Below are 17,226 nucleotides of genomic sequence, written 5' to 3'. Positions count from 1 at the left end.
GTGAGAAGGAATTTAATGTAAAAAACTGTAAAACTTGAGAAAAGTTTTTAGTATGGAGTTGAAAACTCCTTTGTTTCCTTCTCCTTCTCTAATCTTTTACACCAACATTCTTCCTTTTTTCTTTCTCCCATGCCTAAGCTGCCAGCCAGATGACAGAGAAGACCTAGACCCCAACTGCTTGCCAGCAGTGGAGCAGCAGTACCGCTCCCTGTGCAGCAATGTGCTGCTGTCTGAGCGCTTTGAGGCCTGCCATGTCCTGCTGCCCCCAAAGCCCTTCTTGGACAATTGTGTGTATGACATGTGCGAGTACAACGGCATGCAGGAGACACTATGCGACAACGTGGAGGCTTATGCCCAAGCCTGCCAGAGCCTGGGTGTTACTGTCATTTGGAGGAACCAGACGTTCTGCCGTAAGTATGGGAAATACCGATAGATAGTTACCGGGCAGTGCTGTGCTTGCCTACACCAGTGAAGAACTAGTGGAAAAGGTGGTAGTTTCTGAAATGAAAAAATGATCTTATTCCTCACTCTGTATCCTTCCCTAGCTTTGCCGTGTCCTCCCAACAGCCAGTACTCACCTTGCACGGCCCCATGTCCTGCCACCTGTGCAGACCTGTTCCCCACGAGCTGTCCGCAGCCACCCAGCTACTGCGTGGAAGGATGCCAGTGCAACCCAGGGTTCGTGTTGAGTGATGGCCAGTGTGTCTCGCTGTCCAACTGTGGCTGCTTGGACCCCAATGGCGAATATCACGATGTGAGTCTGACCCCTGCTTACAATCAATAAACTCATTAGAGCAGACAGATTTATTAAGGATTTAAGTCCAGGACTGGGGGTTAGTGATTTTCAGTGAACTATTTGTTTTTTGTTGTTGGGAACACTCTGGCTTCTGGAGGTCAGTCATCAGACATATCTTGCATGTTCCACTCTGCTGGTGATCCCTGAAAAGCAACCCTGCACAGCTTATTACATTTCACCTCTTCAGATAATTGTGGTTATGGACCAGTTCCATTTCATAATTTGTTGCGATATTTCAGTTTCACAGAATTTCAGCATTACTCTTTTTTATTATTACACATTAACAAAATACATAATCAATTAGATTAGCACCGTTGGTAGCACTTGTGTCTCTCAACTCTTGGGCTGTAAGTTCAGATGTGGGTTTGAATCCAGCTTAGTCTGTGTGGAGTCTGAATGTTTGACTCATCTTCATGTAATTTCTTTTCTTCAGGTGCTCCAGTTTCCTCCGACAGTTCATGTGTTTCAGGACATTACACAAGTGATTATTAATAATGAAAGGGTGACACATACTCCATGTTAATTAAATTCAGCTTGCATTTAAAGTACATTGCAGCGGATAGCATCTCCTAAAATAGTCACTATTTAGGTATTTGGATCTGAGCTCTGAGGTCTTCCGTTTCACTTCCTTTACCAGGTAGTGCCATCTGACAAGCTACCCAGTTATAGTACATATTCTAAAAGTTGTGGCAATCTGCCACTGCATAGTCCATAAGTCTCTCCATTGGCTGCAGAGTTGCTGGTTTGACAGCGTTGCTGTGTCACCCTTTGTACCTGACACCAAGTAATCTGCAAATTTTTAAGAAAGAAGCCTAGTAGGAATGTGATGAGCCAGCCCTCTGCTTCTTGGTGGGCAGGAGATATCACAGACCCAACCTGACACAGAAAGATTGTTCGTATTCGGTGACATTTGTGTGATGATATTTCAGGTGGGAGATTCATGGTTAACTGACCACTGCGAGCAAAGGTGCAGCTGCAGTCTGGGGGGGATTCTCAGCTGCAGCCAATTCAAGTGCAGTGAGAACTCCATCTGCACGCTGGACAAAGATGGAATCCGCCTATGCAAGCCAGAGAGTAAGTCCATGTCCATCCAGGGTCCCCATTGCCATAATCACCACTGACAACAAAAAACAAACTACATGTGGATATACACACACACACACACACACACACTGGCTGAAACCACTTGTCTCGAGCGGGGTCGCAGCGAACCAGAGCCTAACCCAGCAACACAGGGCGCAAGGCTGGAGAGGGAGGGGGCACACCTAGGATAGGATGCCAGTCTGTCTACATGTGGATAATTAACCCTAAACTATTTAACAGGCTAAATACAGACGTTACTCTGCCATTGCACCTTAGGTTGATAACGTCTATATAAAGCTGTTTCTTGTCTGTCAAAAAATTGTGTATACTATACTGTATATAAGTGTACATTTTATGTTGCTACGTGGAGATAAAAAACAATTCCATAACACAAAAAAATAGCAGGGCTTGGTATATCACAGTTTTAACCTGAACACAGTTTGCAGATGATATTCATTACTTCTGATTTTCTTTTTATTATATGGCTGATAAGCTGTTTTCCTCTTTCTCTTGACTTTCAGAGTTTCATAAATGCAGTATTTCAGGAGACCCGCACTACAAAACCTTTGACAGATTTAACCACCATTACCAAGGCCCCTACACCTACGTTTTAACAGAGAGTCATGACCTGCCCAGCTCTCTGGTGCCTCTGGTGGTCCGGGGGAAGAATGTACGAAGGGGTGGCAACAAGCGTGTCTCTTTCTTGCATGAAGTTTACGTTGACGTGTATGGGCTCAGCATTCGCTTCCTGCAAAAGAGGGTGGTGCTGGTGAGCAAAATACAATGACTTATGACCTCTTGTGTGTACTTCCAGATATTGGCCAGCGGTTCTTTCAAACCTTTAACACTCTGGCCAAACAAAAAAGTTTTTGTCAGTTTTGTTGACATTCACTTTTTTCTCTTTGCTTTGAAATGTCTCCATTACATTTTTATAATATGTGTGCTCTTGATAGGACTCTTCCATATGCCCTGCTGTGTGATCAGGGAATAAAAACAAATGGATGTGGCTCATCTCTTGCAGGTGAACGGAGAGAGGATATACCCACCCCTTACACCGCAACAGGGACTCAGAATCACTATGAACTCCCGCAATGTCCAGCTGTCCACAGACTTCGGTCTCACCGTACGCTTTGACGGGAACTACCATGCAGGTATGTCATAAAGAAATTCTGCACACGTGTTAGTGTACCGGTGATGGACTGGCATCTTGTCCAAGGTGTAACCCTCCTAGCTTTTCACCCTGTGCTTTTGGCATCGACCCCATACCGCCACAACCCTGACAAGGACAAGAGGTTGATGATAATGAGCAAGTGAGTGTAAGCGCACCTGCTTATGTGGTGCTAAGAGAGACACTGACAAATCATGCTGAGAAAAACAGCATGTCACCGGAGTGTGGGAATGCACAGAAAGCCAAAACTACTTTGGACACCCCAAGTCAACTGAATACTGGCATCATGTCTTTAAAATTACTTGTTGCATGGCTTTGTTTGTGAAGAAAAATGCTATTAATACCTCAGATACAGTCTAGTCAAGAAATGTAGCAGCTGTGGATGTCACACACTGACCTTTAAAGACAATTAGACCAACTAGCTGATCATCAGGTTCTGAATGAATAAAACAGAGAGCTTCTTGACACCATGTTGTTCAGGCCTTAGTCTCCAGCAACATAGGAGACACTTATAATGATCTCCCTCTTCTTCTGTAGAGCTGGTCCTGCCAAGCACCTACAAGGCTGCTGTGAGGGGACTGTGTGGAAACTTCGATGGCCAAACTAATAACGAGTACATGAAACCTGACGGCAGCCTGACCCGCAACCTAAACGACTTTGGGGACAGCTGGAGGGTGGGTGAACGCCAGAGGGCTCCGCTGCAGACCGCCAGCCTGTCCACAACACTACACCTGTACAGGTGAGCGAGAACCATGGTTCCCCACTGACAGCTTGTGACACTGCAGCAGTGAACATGCCCATACACTGCATAGTGTATGTGCTCAACTGCCCCCTTAGATCTTTCCTCCATTGTCCCAAAGACGTGAGGTGGAGCCAGACCTAGATGCCGGGTTTGAGACTGAAGGTTGCGAAGATGCCCAGCTGAGCGAGCTGAATGATAGGACCCAATGCGGAGCCCTGTCAGACACGAATGGACCCTTTGCACCCTGCCACTCAGCTGTCGACCCCATCCCATTCCAAGAGTAAGTACATGTATGAAGCTAACACTATTGCGATTTTAGTGATGCGCTATTCCTCAGTGTGTCATTTCTCTGCATCTCTGGACTGAAATAGACAAAAAATAGATACTTTGTTGTCTTGAACATTTCAGGGACTGTGTGTATGACCTCTGTGCGGAGCCAAGTGATCCTACATTGCGCTGCACCAGCTACCAGGTGTACGCTCAGGCCTGCCAGGAGGAAGGTGTGGCCCTCACAGCTTGGAGACAGCAGCTGAAGTGTGGTGAGATGAAGCTTGGACATTAAATCATTAAATACTTTTGTTCATTTTTACATTCTTTAAAATAATGTGTTGGCTTGCATTATTTATTTATTCTGGGCCTGTTGTGTTAGCAGAATAAAACACTTAATATCAATACATATACAGTGGCCAGTAAGACATTGCCATTGCTCTCATTTTTTTAGGGGACATTTGTCTGGAGCCCCAGCTTGTTTCTGACTCTGTGGTGTATGTGTTCCAGCTCTGTCCTGTCCAGCAAACAGCACTTACAGCAGCAACATGACCCCTTGCCCCGCATCATGTTCTGACCTTGCTGCCCCCTCCGAGTGTGAGGAAACCTTTCAAACTGAGGGATGCCAGTGCGCTGCAGGTTTCGCCATGAGTGGCACAAGCTGCGTGCCCTACAGTCAATGTGGCTGCACCTTCCTGGGACGGTACTACATGGTAAGTGGGGCTGTGCTCTGTCGCGGGTCCACCAAGTTTCCGACACATACCCTGACTTCTGTCTCCTCCTTCCCTGCCCCAACCCTAGCTCAACGAGAAGTTTGTGACAGAAGACTGCTCGCAGAACTGCCAGTGCACACCCACGGGAGCTGTGTGCGAGACCAAGGGCTGCCCAGACACACATGTCTGCACCATCTACAACTTCACACGTGACTGCTACAAACGTAAGTGTGCTGATAGGAGCATATGTCTTAAATAAGAAGGAAATTAAAACGGTGTAATTCAGAAGTAATCCTCAACACGTGCAGCCCAGTTTGTTTAGTCCTGTTCCTCCGTGCAGAGAGTCCGTGCCTCAGCTCACCTTGTCTGAACGGAGGCACGTGCCAGGAATCCAACAGCGGTTTCACCTGCTTGTGTCCCGAGGGGTTCGAGGGAACTTTGTGCGAGGCAGAAGAGGTCAGAGAAGGCCTAGGTATGTGTCTTTTTCAAACCCTGCCCAACCTTTCCCAGGATGCCCTGTGACACAGGTAGGCAATGCAATGCACATATATTGTAGTTTGCATAAACTTCCAGCACAAAGAACACTTAGTATTGTAAATGTTGTTTGCATTTTGCTGTTTATCAGTGCGGGGGGCGCAGTGGCGCAGTGGCTTGGACCACAGTCCTGCTCTCCGGTGGGTCTGGGGTTCGAGTCCCACTTGGGGTGCCTTGTGACGGACTGGCGTCCCGTCCTGGGTGTGTCCCCTCTCCCTCTGGCCTTACGCCCTGTGTTACCGGGTAGGCTCCGGTTCCCCGCAACCCTGTATGGGACAAGCGGTTCTGAAAATGTGTGTGTGTGTGTGTCCTTAATCTGGAAAATCTAGTTTATTTTACTGCTCTAACAACTTAATGCTGTTTAAATTATAGTCTGTACCTGTATCCCTTTCTCTTACTTCAGACAGAACAACAATTATTCTAATTGGAGTTTTCGTACCCCTTGGAGTGATAATCATTGCTTTGGTTTGCTTCTGTATCTACAAGCACTGTAATAGGTAAGCAGCACCCATCAGACAGTGCTAGTGGTATGAATGTTTTGATAAATGCACAATAATTAGAGTAAACCAATATTTTAGACTCCTTGCACCTGCAGCAGCAATACCCCTGAATAGTCCTTCTACCCAAAAAATACTTAAATGTTGGAATACAGTGCTTTTACTACAACATCAAGTGGAAATATTGTGCCAACATTTGTAGCAACACGGGTTCAAATTGTTTCCACTGGCCTGTAAAGAATGCAGCACAAATAGTTTTGTAAGGTCTCAGCCTGCATAGTCATTTTTTCTTCTCTTTACAGAAAGAGGGAAAAGTATGATGGAACCCAAATGGACAATGGAAGAGGTGCGCTTATTAAGTATTGTACAAAAAAAAGAATAGAAAAAGTGAAGATTAACTCTTTTCATTTCAGACTGAAATCCCTGGGCTAACTTGCATTTTACTGTAAAATCATTGACCTCCTACATCCATTTATGGATACACTACTGTACATGTACTAGTATACAAATATTAATGTGCATTACAATTAATGAAACTAAATTAAACAGTTTTGTAAACTTTTTTCCAGGTCCAGGGAATGTGGATTCTGCAAACAAGATGAAAGTCACTGAAACCAGGTTCTAATAAAGATCACAAGATTATCTTATTCTGATCTGCATATGAAGAGGGCCATTACAGAAGACAAGAAAAAAATATTTCTATTGTATATTTATTGGTGGGACCATTTAATAACTAGCTTGTACTCTTGTTCAAGTAATTTGTATTAATACAGAAAACCTTAAGCCATTCCAGCACTTTAGCATTTTCACTCATCTGTGACCTGTTATGTTCAGATGTACAGTAATACAGTAGTTTTATTTTCAGTATTTCTACGCATTTATTCAAATATGTAATTTGTGACAACAAATGGCTTCAAGTAAAAGTGAACAAATAAAATTGCATTTAAAAACTTAAATTAAAAAAGGATCTCGCTGTGAATTTGAATCGGATATGTAACTAACAGCCTGTCACAGGACAAGGAAACACACTAAAGGCAATTTAGTGCCTCTAGTAAATCTGAAAGACATCTGGACTGTGGGCGGAAACTGGAGCACCTGGAGGAAGCCTACAAGAACACAGGGAAAACACGTAAGCTCCACACAGGCTAAGGAGAATGTGGATTCAAAGCACAGAGCTGTGAGGCACCAATGGTACCTACTATGCCACTGCACCACTCCTGGCAATAAAATACCCTCTTGCATAAATGATCAAAAGTGAATGTTGCATTCATCAACGAAGCACTGTCTTCAAAAAGGACAAAATCTAAGTACATTGAGATGTCAGTGATTCCCTCTGTTGTAAAAGCTCACTTCAGCTGCTGTCTTGCCGTTATTTGTTTTCCGTTGATTTATTCATCAGAAGCAGAGTGTCAGTCTATTTAGCGGTTAACCTTTGTACCTGTTGATTCAGGAGCTGAAATCTGCAGTCTGACATGAGCATCTAAACATATGGATGGGTGAGCTAATTCAGCAATTTTCACCACATACAAAGTAACACTTAAGACATGCCACTTCTTGATTGCTTTTATTCACCTGGTTTGTGTTGGAGCAACCATAGTGCAACCAGTAAACACATCCAACACACCAAGGGATTCCATTTTCCTGACAACTGTAAAATAACAACAGCAAGCAGAAGTAAACAGAAATACAGTAACTGAAACAATGAACAGGGCTTAAAAATAAGTTAAAAATTCAAATAAAGTGCTTAAATAAAGTAAAAAAAAATGTAATTAAAATGTTTGCATTTAAAATAAAAATAGGAAGAACATAGACCTTCTAGATCTCTCATTGAGTAATCACTGGGGAAGAACGCCACCTTGTCGACTCAAATTTTCTATTGTGTTTCGGAGGGGCGGGGGGGGGGGGAGTCTGGAAAAGAATCCAAACAAGGTTTGGAGAAGCCAGACAACTGAAAAAGGCCACCTGGATAACTTCACGGCATCAATAACAAAGGCAAACGTGATTTGAAGAAAGGGAAGTTGTTATTCTACCTCTTACCAAATGTCACAAAATGAATAGTTTGGAATGTTCAAGGACACAATCGCCTCCCAAAACCTCCCATTCATCATTTACTCATTGGTCATAACCTTAAAGGGTTTTTTTTCCTTATAGCTGCAGGTTTCTGCACTTTAAAAGGTCCTGTGCCAGTCATTCAACTGTAATTACTCAGTAGTATAGCAGGAGTAAAGTAGTACACACACACAAAATCACTGCCCACATATCCCAGCAGCCCTGCACCTGACACATGTAAACATTTCAGTGGAACCGAGCATCAGGTCTGTGCTAATAAAATAAGGTACAGGAAGATATACTTTAGAATCATTAGGACAAATGTAGCAATGAGGAATTATAATAGTCCATTAAGCACGTGAAGGAAGATGCACCCCCCACACACACACACATACACACACATACACACACATACACACACAATGAATCATATTCGGCATTTTTGAAATGCTGTAAATTGAGCATGCAATAACAAGAAATGAGGGGTTGGGTAGAAGCAGTTGGTTAATTTTAACATTAATAAGGGAAATCTGAAATACAAACTAGTTTAACCTGCTGAAAATGCCTATAAGGCAGAGTTTCTCATAATGAGGGAGTGTATGAGGGTGCTGGGTACAGAGGTAGAAGGAAACGGGTCTGAGCGACTGGGGAAGGCTATGGAATGTTAAATGGTGCACAATTCAAAACTGCAATGCATCTGAAACACCTGGACCCCGAAATGTAAACCAAAAATACATAAAATGGCAAAGTAAAACACAGTGACAACTGAAGTTACAGTAAGTAATAGAAGAAAAAATCCTGTGTGCAAATAGACATTCTTGACAGCGGACTAGGAGACAAACTCAGCAATTTCAGAGAACTAAAATACAATCTGAAACTGCCAAGCCCTTTAATACATGTGCATATGCAAACGGTGTCCCCGTGTGTGTGTGTGTGTGTGTGTGAGAGAGAGAGAGAGAGAAAGAGAGAGAGAATCTGGGCATTCACATGACTTCAGAGTTTAGCCAACCCTGTCCTAGCATGTCCATTCTTACACGCTACACTGCGTCAGCCAAGAAGCTTGGAGCCTACATGAATGTCATTGCAATTAATCATGAGCTACAACTACAAACACTACAGCTATTACTATTATCACTACGACTACTGCTGCTGAGATTAATATTGTAATACTATTAATAATGTCATTACCGTTTGTTCCCTCTCCTTGAAATGCTTTCCTATGTGTTAGAATTTTAAATAAGTGACATTGCTGTATGTCGGTAGCAGTTTAACACTGAGCCTGATGAAGGGAATTTGTATCATTTCAGTCCGCTCACACCACATTTTACCGTCCAACTGTTGTCATTTTTTTTCACATTTGCAACTTGCCTGTCCTTAGCAAGACTTGAAATGTTTTCATTTTTTACCTCACCCTTGCCCACCCGGGTCCACAAAGAGCAGGCTGACTGCGCTGCGTTGATTGTGCTGCATTGGACCGCAAAGCCATTTCACCTGTTCTCATTTCCCAGGGCGAGCCTTCAGTCAAACTTGCGTGTCCCTCCGTCTTCCATGGACCAGTGTTTTCCAGTGTAAATCATTATCACATGTGTGTATTCAAGTGTATTTCCTTTTACCTGGGGTCTGTCGCTACCTCTCTAGCTGACCGGTTCTAGCACCAGAACTTTGCACTCGCGTTTGGCAATCTTGTCCAGTGAGAGAATGGCCTTCTCCTGGGGCTGGTACAGCGGCCGGCCGATGGGCGAGCCCACAGGAGGGGTAATGGCGCGTCTCTCCATAACACTGCCTGTCCTGCAATGCCACAGAAGGCCAACGGGGGGCAGCAGATTACAAACAATGAACTGGGCACATCTGATGAGAATTTCCTTGGAATGTGGAATTTTTATTAACTCGCTGCTTAGCTGGTGGTTTTGCCCACAGCAGTTCAGACTAAGTGTGTTGCTCAAAGGTACTACAGCAGCAACAGGGTATGGGGTCCAAAGCAAGGTTTTGGTGGAAATGGTTTCAGTGGTTTCATTTCAGTTAAATGGTTTTAGTCGTTGAGTCCCTGGAATCAGGTGGTTCCCTGTCCAGCTGTACTCAAAGACCTCTTGAACTAACCCCTCAAGGAGTGTGAGGTGAACCAGCTGGGTGTCCTCCTGGTGCTTACCTCATGAGGTGCGATCGAGAGGGCTGCTGATGGGAGAAAGACTGCGAGCGGCCCAAGCTAGCCTGGTGCCGATCGAGCAGGTCCCGTACAGCTGGGCTCGATGGGCTGTTCTTGCGGGAGAGAGGTCGCGCCTCTGGAGGGGGGTTGGACACCGAGGCAGTGAACTGTAGCTTAAGCTTCATGTGTTGACTGAGCTGAGGAGAGAAAGGGGAAGATATAAAAATCACATAGGAACATGTCACATATCCCTAAACAGAGCCAGCTCTCCTGCTCGGCACCTTTAACACAAAGCACTAACATTCAATTATCTAGCAAATGTTGCATCAATATATGCAAGTAGTGAAACACAAGTACTGCAAAAGTTAATTGTGGTTTTGTTACTACGACACAGTTCGAACAGCTTTTGCTCCACCAAACCACTTTCGTTGCCCATAAGAACAATCACTTGTCCAATGCAAAGTGCCAGTTCCAGAGCCTATCCCAGGAACAAAGTGCGTAAAGCCAGGCACACAATGGATTGGAACTCACGTACACTTGGGGTTAATTTCATCCCCCAATTCACCTAACACATGCCTTCAGAATGTAGCAGCAAACCGGATCACAAAGAGAACTTCTTGCACCTTCATGCCGCTCGTGGCTTCTATTAATGAGACGAAACTACAGAGCTGATGGCTCAGTTTTCTATGTCTGTCACATAAGAGGGAAAGAAGCCCTGTTACAGCTGTTTCTTACTAAATATACTGAAATTTTTACTCAGAGTAGAGCTTTTCCACCATAGGGTCTGGACACATGTCATGCAGGTAACGGAATTTGCGCAGATCCACACTGCGATTAAATTCAAATTCAACCTTACACACACACACACACACACACACACACACACTCAGTAATACCTCAAAAAGCCCTGCTCTCAGTATCTGGAAGGCCACGGTGAATGACAGTGTGCTTCCCTTGCGACAGTGACCCAGGTTGCTGAGTGGAGAGTGACAGACCACTGCACTGACCGACGGGTCCTCGGAAGGGCCACGACCTGGAATCCCGAAGGGCGAACGCATGCGTCAGACAGTGAGATGAGTGCATTGATGGATGAGGGAGGAAAAGGAGAACAATATGGGACGTGCCAAACAAAGAAAGCAGTGCAGGAAAGATGAAAACAAATACAACAAGGGAATGGTTCCCAATAACTGCAAACTAGTTTGACCTTCAATTTCTTTTCCTCTATAAAAAAAAATCTTTATTAATTTCAGACTAAAATAAATTTGTTTTTTTTTTTTTTTTTAAGTTTGTGAGGGGGAAAAAAGTCAGCTATGCAACGTCACAACTCTTCATCTTTATGCAAGTCACTTTATTTCACTTTTCAGCAATACATTTCCATTCTCCTCCTGCCTCAATCTTTCTCTCAACCCTCTGATCATCCTGGGGTTTGTATTACAATGCAGTAACTTACAAAAAAAGCCTCTTTCTGGGAACAGAAAGGAATAAAGTTTTTGTAAGATGGAATTTAACAGCAACCCACCCTGGCTATAAACCTACAATCTGTTGAACAGTGTAATACACAATCTAACGCAAACATCACCTGTATCACACTCAGCATGTTCCTGCTGTCCTCACTCACCTTCAGGGGTCCACACCAGACGCACAGCCAGGAAGTCCTGTAGGTTGTTGAGCAGCGTGTACCTGACCCGGAAATGCTCACGTACACAAACTGCGCTGGGACAGCTGGCAGTCATGACAAAGCGGGGCCTGTCTAGTCTCACGCTGGGCAGCCTAAGTGGGTGTGGGTTTCAGTCACAAAGGGAACAAAGAAGGACAAACAGTGACCTAGAGCACCTTCTGTTTTTCCCACATAAAGGCTCTTTTACAATTGAATTTATACTGTAGCTGTTCAGAGGAAGTATATTCAGGTCAGGTGATAGATGTGTACCGCCTGGTTTAAAAGCAGCGAACCATGCATCTTTCAGATGTCCAAAATGCACGGAGCAACGTGCTAGAACCTAACCTGTAATGCGTATAGATGCAGTTGGTGAAAGGTAACTTGGGTGTGGACCACTGGAGAACAGCCACTAGTGGCACCTCCAAACCCTGAAAGATGTCACAACACCTCATCGCATAGCATATAAAAACACACTTAAACCATCATACAACGTATCAGCAAGAACAATCTTCATCAACACATGCAGAACCAACACTTTCTCATCATCTTCTCTACTCCCTCATTTCCACCCTCCACTGGAAGACTCACCTCCTTTGTGTCTTCCTGTGGTTGATCACTGAGCTGCAACTGGAACAGGAAGTTGTGTTCCTCCAGAGCACTTAGCATGCTGGGAAGCCGGCAGGACAGGCTGTCCATTCGGTAAAAGGACGCCATGGCAACTTCACCAGACTGGTGGCTGCACACAAAACAAAAACACAAGAATAAATGGTGCCAAGTATCATCAGGACATCAAGAAGCAATGCTGACGCAAGTGGCCAGTTGGCACCCACGCAAGCGGGAGAACGAGGGTCCCGTGAGCATACCAGACATTATCCACCAACAGCACTGAGCCATCAGGCATCACAGGGAGGTAGGAGGCATTGAAGTTTGGCAGGATTCGTACATCTCGCACACACACCTCCTCCTGGGAGCAGCCGTTTAACACTGTGAGAGGAACAGAAAAAGCAAACAGGAAGTGTAGGACAGAGCGTGGGGTAAAAATAAATAAAAGCAGAGGCAACAGGGTGTGTTGTCTATAGATGCTGTATGCATGCAACTATCAACTTGCTTATTTTGGGTCAATATTTTCAAAACATTAGGAACACAAGGAAAGAAACTCAGCGCTATAATAATTGCTAGTTTTCAGACTTTATCCAAATTGCATACAGAGTTCCCACAGCAGGTTTCACCCGTACCTTTCAGGACGGTGAGGTGCTTTCCGGACACTGTCATCTGCTGACACTTTACGGTAGGAGGGGGCAGAACGGTCAGCGTGGTACTAACTGTCAACCGGAAACAGGAAAGGCGGCATAAATATGTTTACAGCATAAAGCCAATGGGGTGTTCGAGAGGAATCAGAGTAGCTCATAAACTTAGTAGTTTGGTTGTAGCATGATTTTAAGTATAACCATTTAAGCAGCATTAACTGTTCCTTTATGTGGGACAAGTATATTTAACAAGATCACCAATGAGTCACAGACCAGTCTTTCTCCAGGATTGAACAAATTTAAACAAGGATCTTCTCTTTGACTGGGTATCTAAATAAAGAAAAAAGAAAAAAACTGTACTCTGTAGCCAGGCATACTGACCCTGAGCCTTGAAGGTGTTGAGGTCATGGCGGAAGGTGTGGGTGGGGCTGCGTTGCTGCAAGATGGTGAGGTAGCCATGCTCCCTGACCTCGGCCTTCTCCACATCCCGCTTCCAAACCGTCACAATGACCTGGAACATGTTTAGACAGAAAAGTTGGTGTCACAAGTACTGTTATAATGAACTAAACCTCTAATAAACTGCTAAGCTGTTTGAAACACACAGGAGACAGGCAGGAACAATGAAGCCCAATCACACACACGTTGTTAAGGAAATAAAAAGTCGATCAGTGCATAACCTATAAAAGAGTATTAGTGACATTGTGCAATTTCCCTTTAACAGGGACTGAGTCTAGAAAATACACTGAAAGATGTGTACTCAAGGGCATACGAGTCCAGAAAACAAAGGAAGACTGAATACAGCAATAAGGAACTGAGACCACTGTAAATAGGATTAAGGAATAAATACAAATATTATCACAATGTCACAGAAACTGACATGTGAAAGTACAGAACAACTGCATTGTCATGAAACTGCTATTTTACCCAGCACTGCAAGCATGGGCATCGCTGATCAACAACTGCTCACCTTGACTTTGAGCGTGCTGACAGGCAGTTTGTCGAGGGACACGGTCAAGGGGAAGATAACTTCGTCAGTCAAAACCACTGGCTCATCCAGAGGCGACTAAGGAAAAAAGCAAATGACAAGTGGAACATCAGCCGAATTGTAGAAGCATGTCTGAGCGCTGAGCTAATATCAAGTACATACTGTTAAGTCATGATAGCACACGCCCAAGTAGAGACAGAAGACGTGAAGAGAACAACAAAGTTGAAGAGTTTGAGATCCTCTGATAAGGGAAATCTTCCTTCAAATCTGCTCTTCATCAGTTAAAGTTTCTGCACGATCGCTCAATGTTCATCTTTTTTCTTTATATTACCAATGACGTATGCCTGTTATGTGAACACTGGCAAAAATCAGAGCTGAAGTAGTTCATTTTCAATCAACAGATGCACAACAGAATCAGACTATTTCTTGTACTGATCTCAATTTAAAAAAATGTGTCATGAGAAGATCAAGCACCTAGGGAGTGTAGGCGAGCCACATAATCCTCACACAAATGAGGAGAAAAAAAGACAACTGACAGTCTCTAGAGACTCTCCAATATTTACAATACAGACTAACAATACGGATATGAGTCACGCTGCGGCAACAAAAAGATGACTGTGTGGGTGTCAAATGCTTGATTTCAACTTTTTATTTAAGCTGCATTGCTCTGGCTGGGAACTTCCATTTTCCGCAGAGAATTCTTAAGTCACTATTCTTTTCTGTGTGAAAGAAATGCAGAAATAACAAGAAAAACTTACACTGAAATAGTTAAGTGGATCCTGGTATGTAAAGTATAATGGCCTTGAGCAGGCGACAGCCACACTGCTTGCCCAACAGTGTTTGGTACGTCTAAAAACACAACTCCTGCCCTTCATCAACTTACTTGGCACTTGTCTGAAGCAGCTACTAAAAATAGAGACGACATCTCGATAAACAAGTGAATGAAACAGATACACAGTTAAGGGTCATCTGCTGGAGATTCAAAAGTCAAATAGCATGATGTAAATGTTCTCTCAGCTGAAATCACAACACAAGCCGGGAGACCATAACTGTCACATTCTAGCACATACCCAACAGAAGAGTGTTCAAGAGTTGCAAGTGGATTCCCCCTGAAATCAATCCTGTGCAACAAGTAAACATTGAACAAGCTGGAACCTTTGAATGTTAATGTATCAGTGCTTTAGGCTGCAAGGATTCCTGTGCATCAGCACTTCAAATTAATCCAGCATTTTTATTATTAATATTATGTTGTTGTTGTTGCTATTAACCGTTGCTTGACCGATGTTTCTTATCCAAGGCAACTTATGATAGCCAACTTTAAAATTACTTACCCATTTATAAAACAGATTTATTCTTATTACTGTCATACCTCGATCAATCATTACCTGAAACAATGCAGCAATGATTAAAAACAGATTCACACACTATGGGCAATTTACAGTCACCAGTTCAACTGAATATCGTGTCTCTGTCAAAGTCAACTTTGTCATTCCTACAATACGTTTAGGAAATGCATACAAGTGAAACAGCGTAATGTGTACTGCACATACACCGCACGTAAGGGTCACGAAACAGCTGAATGAGTGGGGACAGACAGCCATACGTTATTAGAGAGCAATTAATGAAAGAAAACATCCTTGTTATGCTATGTTTTGATAACTACTAAATAATTCTGCCCATTTTAATGGTATTTGGTGATATTTTACAATGAATTATGTCCTTTTTGGGGCTGTGGAATGTATGAAAATTTTACTGTGGAGACTAATAGTAATCACATATTTAACCTATGAGAAACAACCTTAAAGGGTTTTTCAGGAACATATTATCTTCTTAAGCTGGGGGAAGACTATATCAATTCAGTGTAAGCGCACTGATGAAAAGAAATACCTTTTTACAGCATGATCATGTGTGAGATTCAAGAAACCTTCAGGTTATAAGGCAACAACCCGAAGCACTGCACTGCACTGCCCCCATACTCCTGCCTCATCATTATATATATATATATAGGATTCCCACCTCCGTATAGCTAATATAACAGTAAATCCCACGTTCTGCAGTGGCCCTGATCAAGGGAATCACCTTGAATCAAGCGATAAACAACTGTACAGCCTCATACAACTTTTTGTTCCACGCTCACCGTGCAACTGGCTTTTCACGGGCAAGTGTGTCAATTTGCTCGTCGCAGAACCGCAACCAAGTTAACTCCTACGGCGGGCGATCTGCCCCCCAGCGCCGCGTAGCGGAGCGGCGGTGTCCAAACAGCGCCTCCTACCTGCCCAGCGGAGTTACAACAGCGCCGCTTACCTGCGACGCAGCCCTGCGCTGCTCCCGGCCGCCGCTGTTGCTGGTGTTGTTGTGAATGAGGAGCGGCTGACAGTCCCTGAAGCGCCGGGTCCGCGTGTCCGCGCTGCCTGAGCTCGCCCCCGCGCCGGCGTCCTCGTCATCCTCAGTGCCCTCGTCCCCGCTGCTGCTGTGGTGCTGATGGATCATGTGCTGCTGCTGCTGGTAGTCTCCCCGCTGGGCTTGCGAGCGCTGCCGGCTCTCCCCGGGGCTCACGCTGGCCACGGCGCACAGAGAGCCGGCAAGTTCTCTCCAAGCCCGCCCGCCAGGGCACTCCGGCCCGCCTCCTCCGCCTCCGCCACCGCCGCCGCCACCGGCGGCCGCTCCCTCCCGGCAGCGCAGCACGAGCAGGAAGCGCACCGTCTCGCCCAGGTAGAGGTGGCTGCGACGCGGCAGATTCCGGTAGCGCGCCGGGTCGGAGAGGTCGGAAATAGGGACGGCGGGAAAGTACATGAAATACTCACACTGGGACTCCATCATTAGAACCATCCCTACATAGCCAGCGCCGCCGACACACACACACACAGAGCTAACCGAGCTAACGCGCACTCGGCTAGATTCTCTTCTAGCTTGCTTTCGACCTGCGCCCCAGTTTAATTAAATATATGCACATGACATTTATTAAAGTATATTTAAAAGGGAAACGGCAATTTTATCTCAACAATATAAAGAAATATAAAATAATTCAAGCCATTGCACCGCAGTCCAGCCCTGACGAGACCGCACTGCAGGCTAAAGTAATACACCACCGAGCCGGCAGAGGCTTCCGTAAACTGACGAATCAGTCGTAAGCAATCGATTACCAACGGAAAGCTCTTTTGTCGAACGTGAATGAATGCGTCTCAATGTGAAGTATGAGCAGGGACCGACTTCTAGGCTGTTTCCTTACAGTACTGGTTTTGTGCCAGAGACATGTAGAACTTTCCAAACCTGTAGTGATATTTCTACTCCTTTTTTTTTGGACTCATTTGGAAAGAGTTCCAAGAACAAGTCTTCTGTATACCT

The 17,226-nt window shown here is 44.5% G+C and overlaps 2 protein-coding genes across 2 annotated transcripts in view; one reads left to right on the top strand and one right to left on the bottom strand.

Moving 5' to 3' along the window:
* Positions 1 to 7,089, top strand: part of zanl (zonadhesin, like) — a 30,540-nt gene extending 23,451 nt beyond the window's left edge. Inside the window, exons 53-66 of the mRNA XM_029257173.1 lie at positions 139 to 410; positions 546 to 754; positions 1,726 to 1,870; positions 2,401 to 2,648; positions 2,901 to 3,030; positions 3,585 to 3,786; positions 3,908 to 4,069; positions 4,198 to 4,328; positions 4,567 to 4,769; positions 4,858 to 4,993; positions 5,110 to 5,241; positions 5,707 to 5,800; positions 6,103 to 6,146; positions 6,370 to 7,089. Of these exons, the coding sequence (XP_029113006.1) occupies positions 139 to 410; positions 546 to 754; positions 1,726 to 1,870; positions 2,401 to 2,648; positions 2,901 to 3,030; positions 3,585 to 3,786; positions 3,908 to 4,069; positions 4,198 to 4,328; positions 4,567 to 4,769; positions 4,858 to 4,993; positions 5,110 to 5,241; positions 5,707 to 5,800; positions 6,103 to 6,146; positions 6,370 to 6,425 (2,164 nt within the window). The 3' untranslated portion in view covers positions 6,426 to 7,089. The remainder of the gene's footprint in view (positions 1 to 138; positions 411 to 545; positions 755 to 1,725; positions 1,871 to 2,400; positions 2,649 to 2,900; positions 3,031 to 3,584; positions 3,787 to 3,907; positions 4,070 to 4,197; positions 4,329 to 4,566; positions 4,770 to 4,857; positions 4,994 to 5,109; positions 5,242 to 5,706; positions 5,801 to 6,102; positions 6,147 to 6,369) is intronic.
* A 1,163-nt stretch (positions 7,090 to 8,252) lies between these two features.
* Positions 8,253 to 16,940, bottom strand: trappc14 (trafficking protein particle complex subunit 14). Its single transcript, XM_029257128.1, has 11 exons — positions 16,186 to 16,940; positions 13,864 to 13,959; positions 13,278 to 13,407; positions 12,885 to 12,971; positions 12,513 to 12,633; positions 12,238 to 12,385; positions 11,995 to 12,077; positions 11,611 to 11,762; positions 10,889 to 11,025; positions 9,996 to 10,189; positions 8,253 to 9,637 (listed from the first exon to the last, which is right to left on the bottom strand). Exons 1-11 carry the CDS (start codon positions 16,708 to 16,710, stop codon positions 9,484 to 9,486), a joined length of 1,827 nt encoding a protein of 608 aa, XP_029112961.1. The 5' UTR covers positions 16,711 to 16,940; the 3' UTR covers positions 8,253 to 9,483.
* Positions 16,941 to 17,226: the final 286 nt, after the last annotated feature.

This window comes from Scleropages formosus, chromosome 13 (assembly GCF_900964775.1).
Source record: "Scleropages formosus chromosome 13, fSclFor1.1, whole genome shotgun sequence".
Taxonomy (NCBI): Eukaryota; Metazoa; Chordata; class Actinopteri; order Osteoglossiformes; family Osteoglossidae; genus Scleropages; species Scleropages formosus.
The sequence above is the reverse complement of the archived record's forward strand: the minus strand, read 5'-3'. Positions and strand labels throughout refer to the sequence as shown.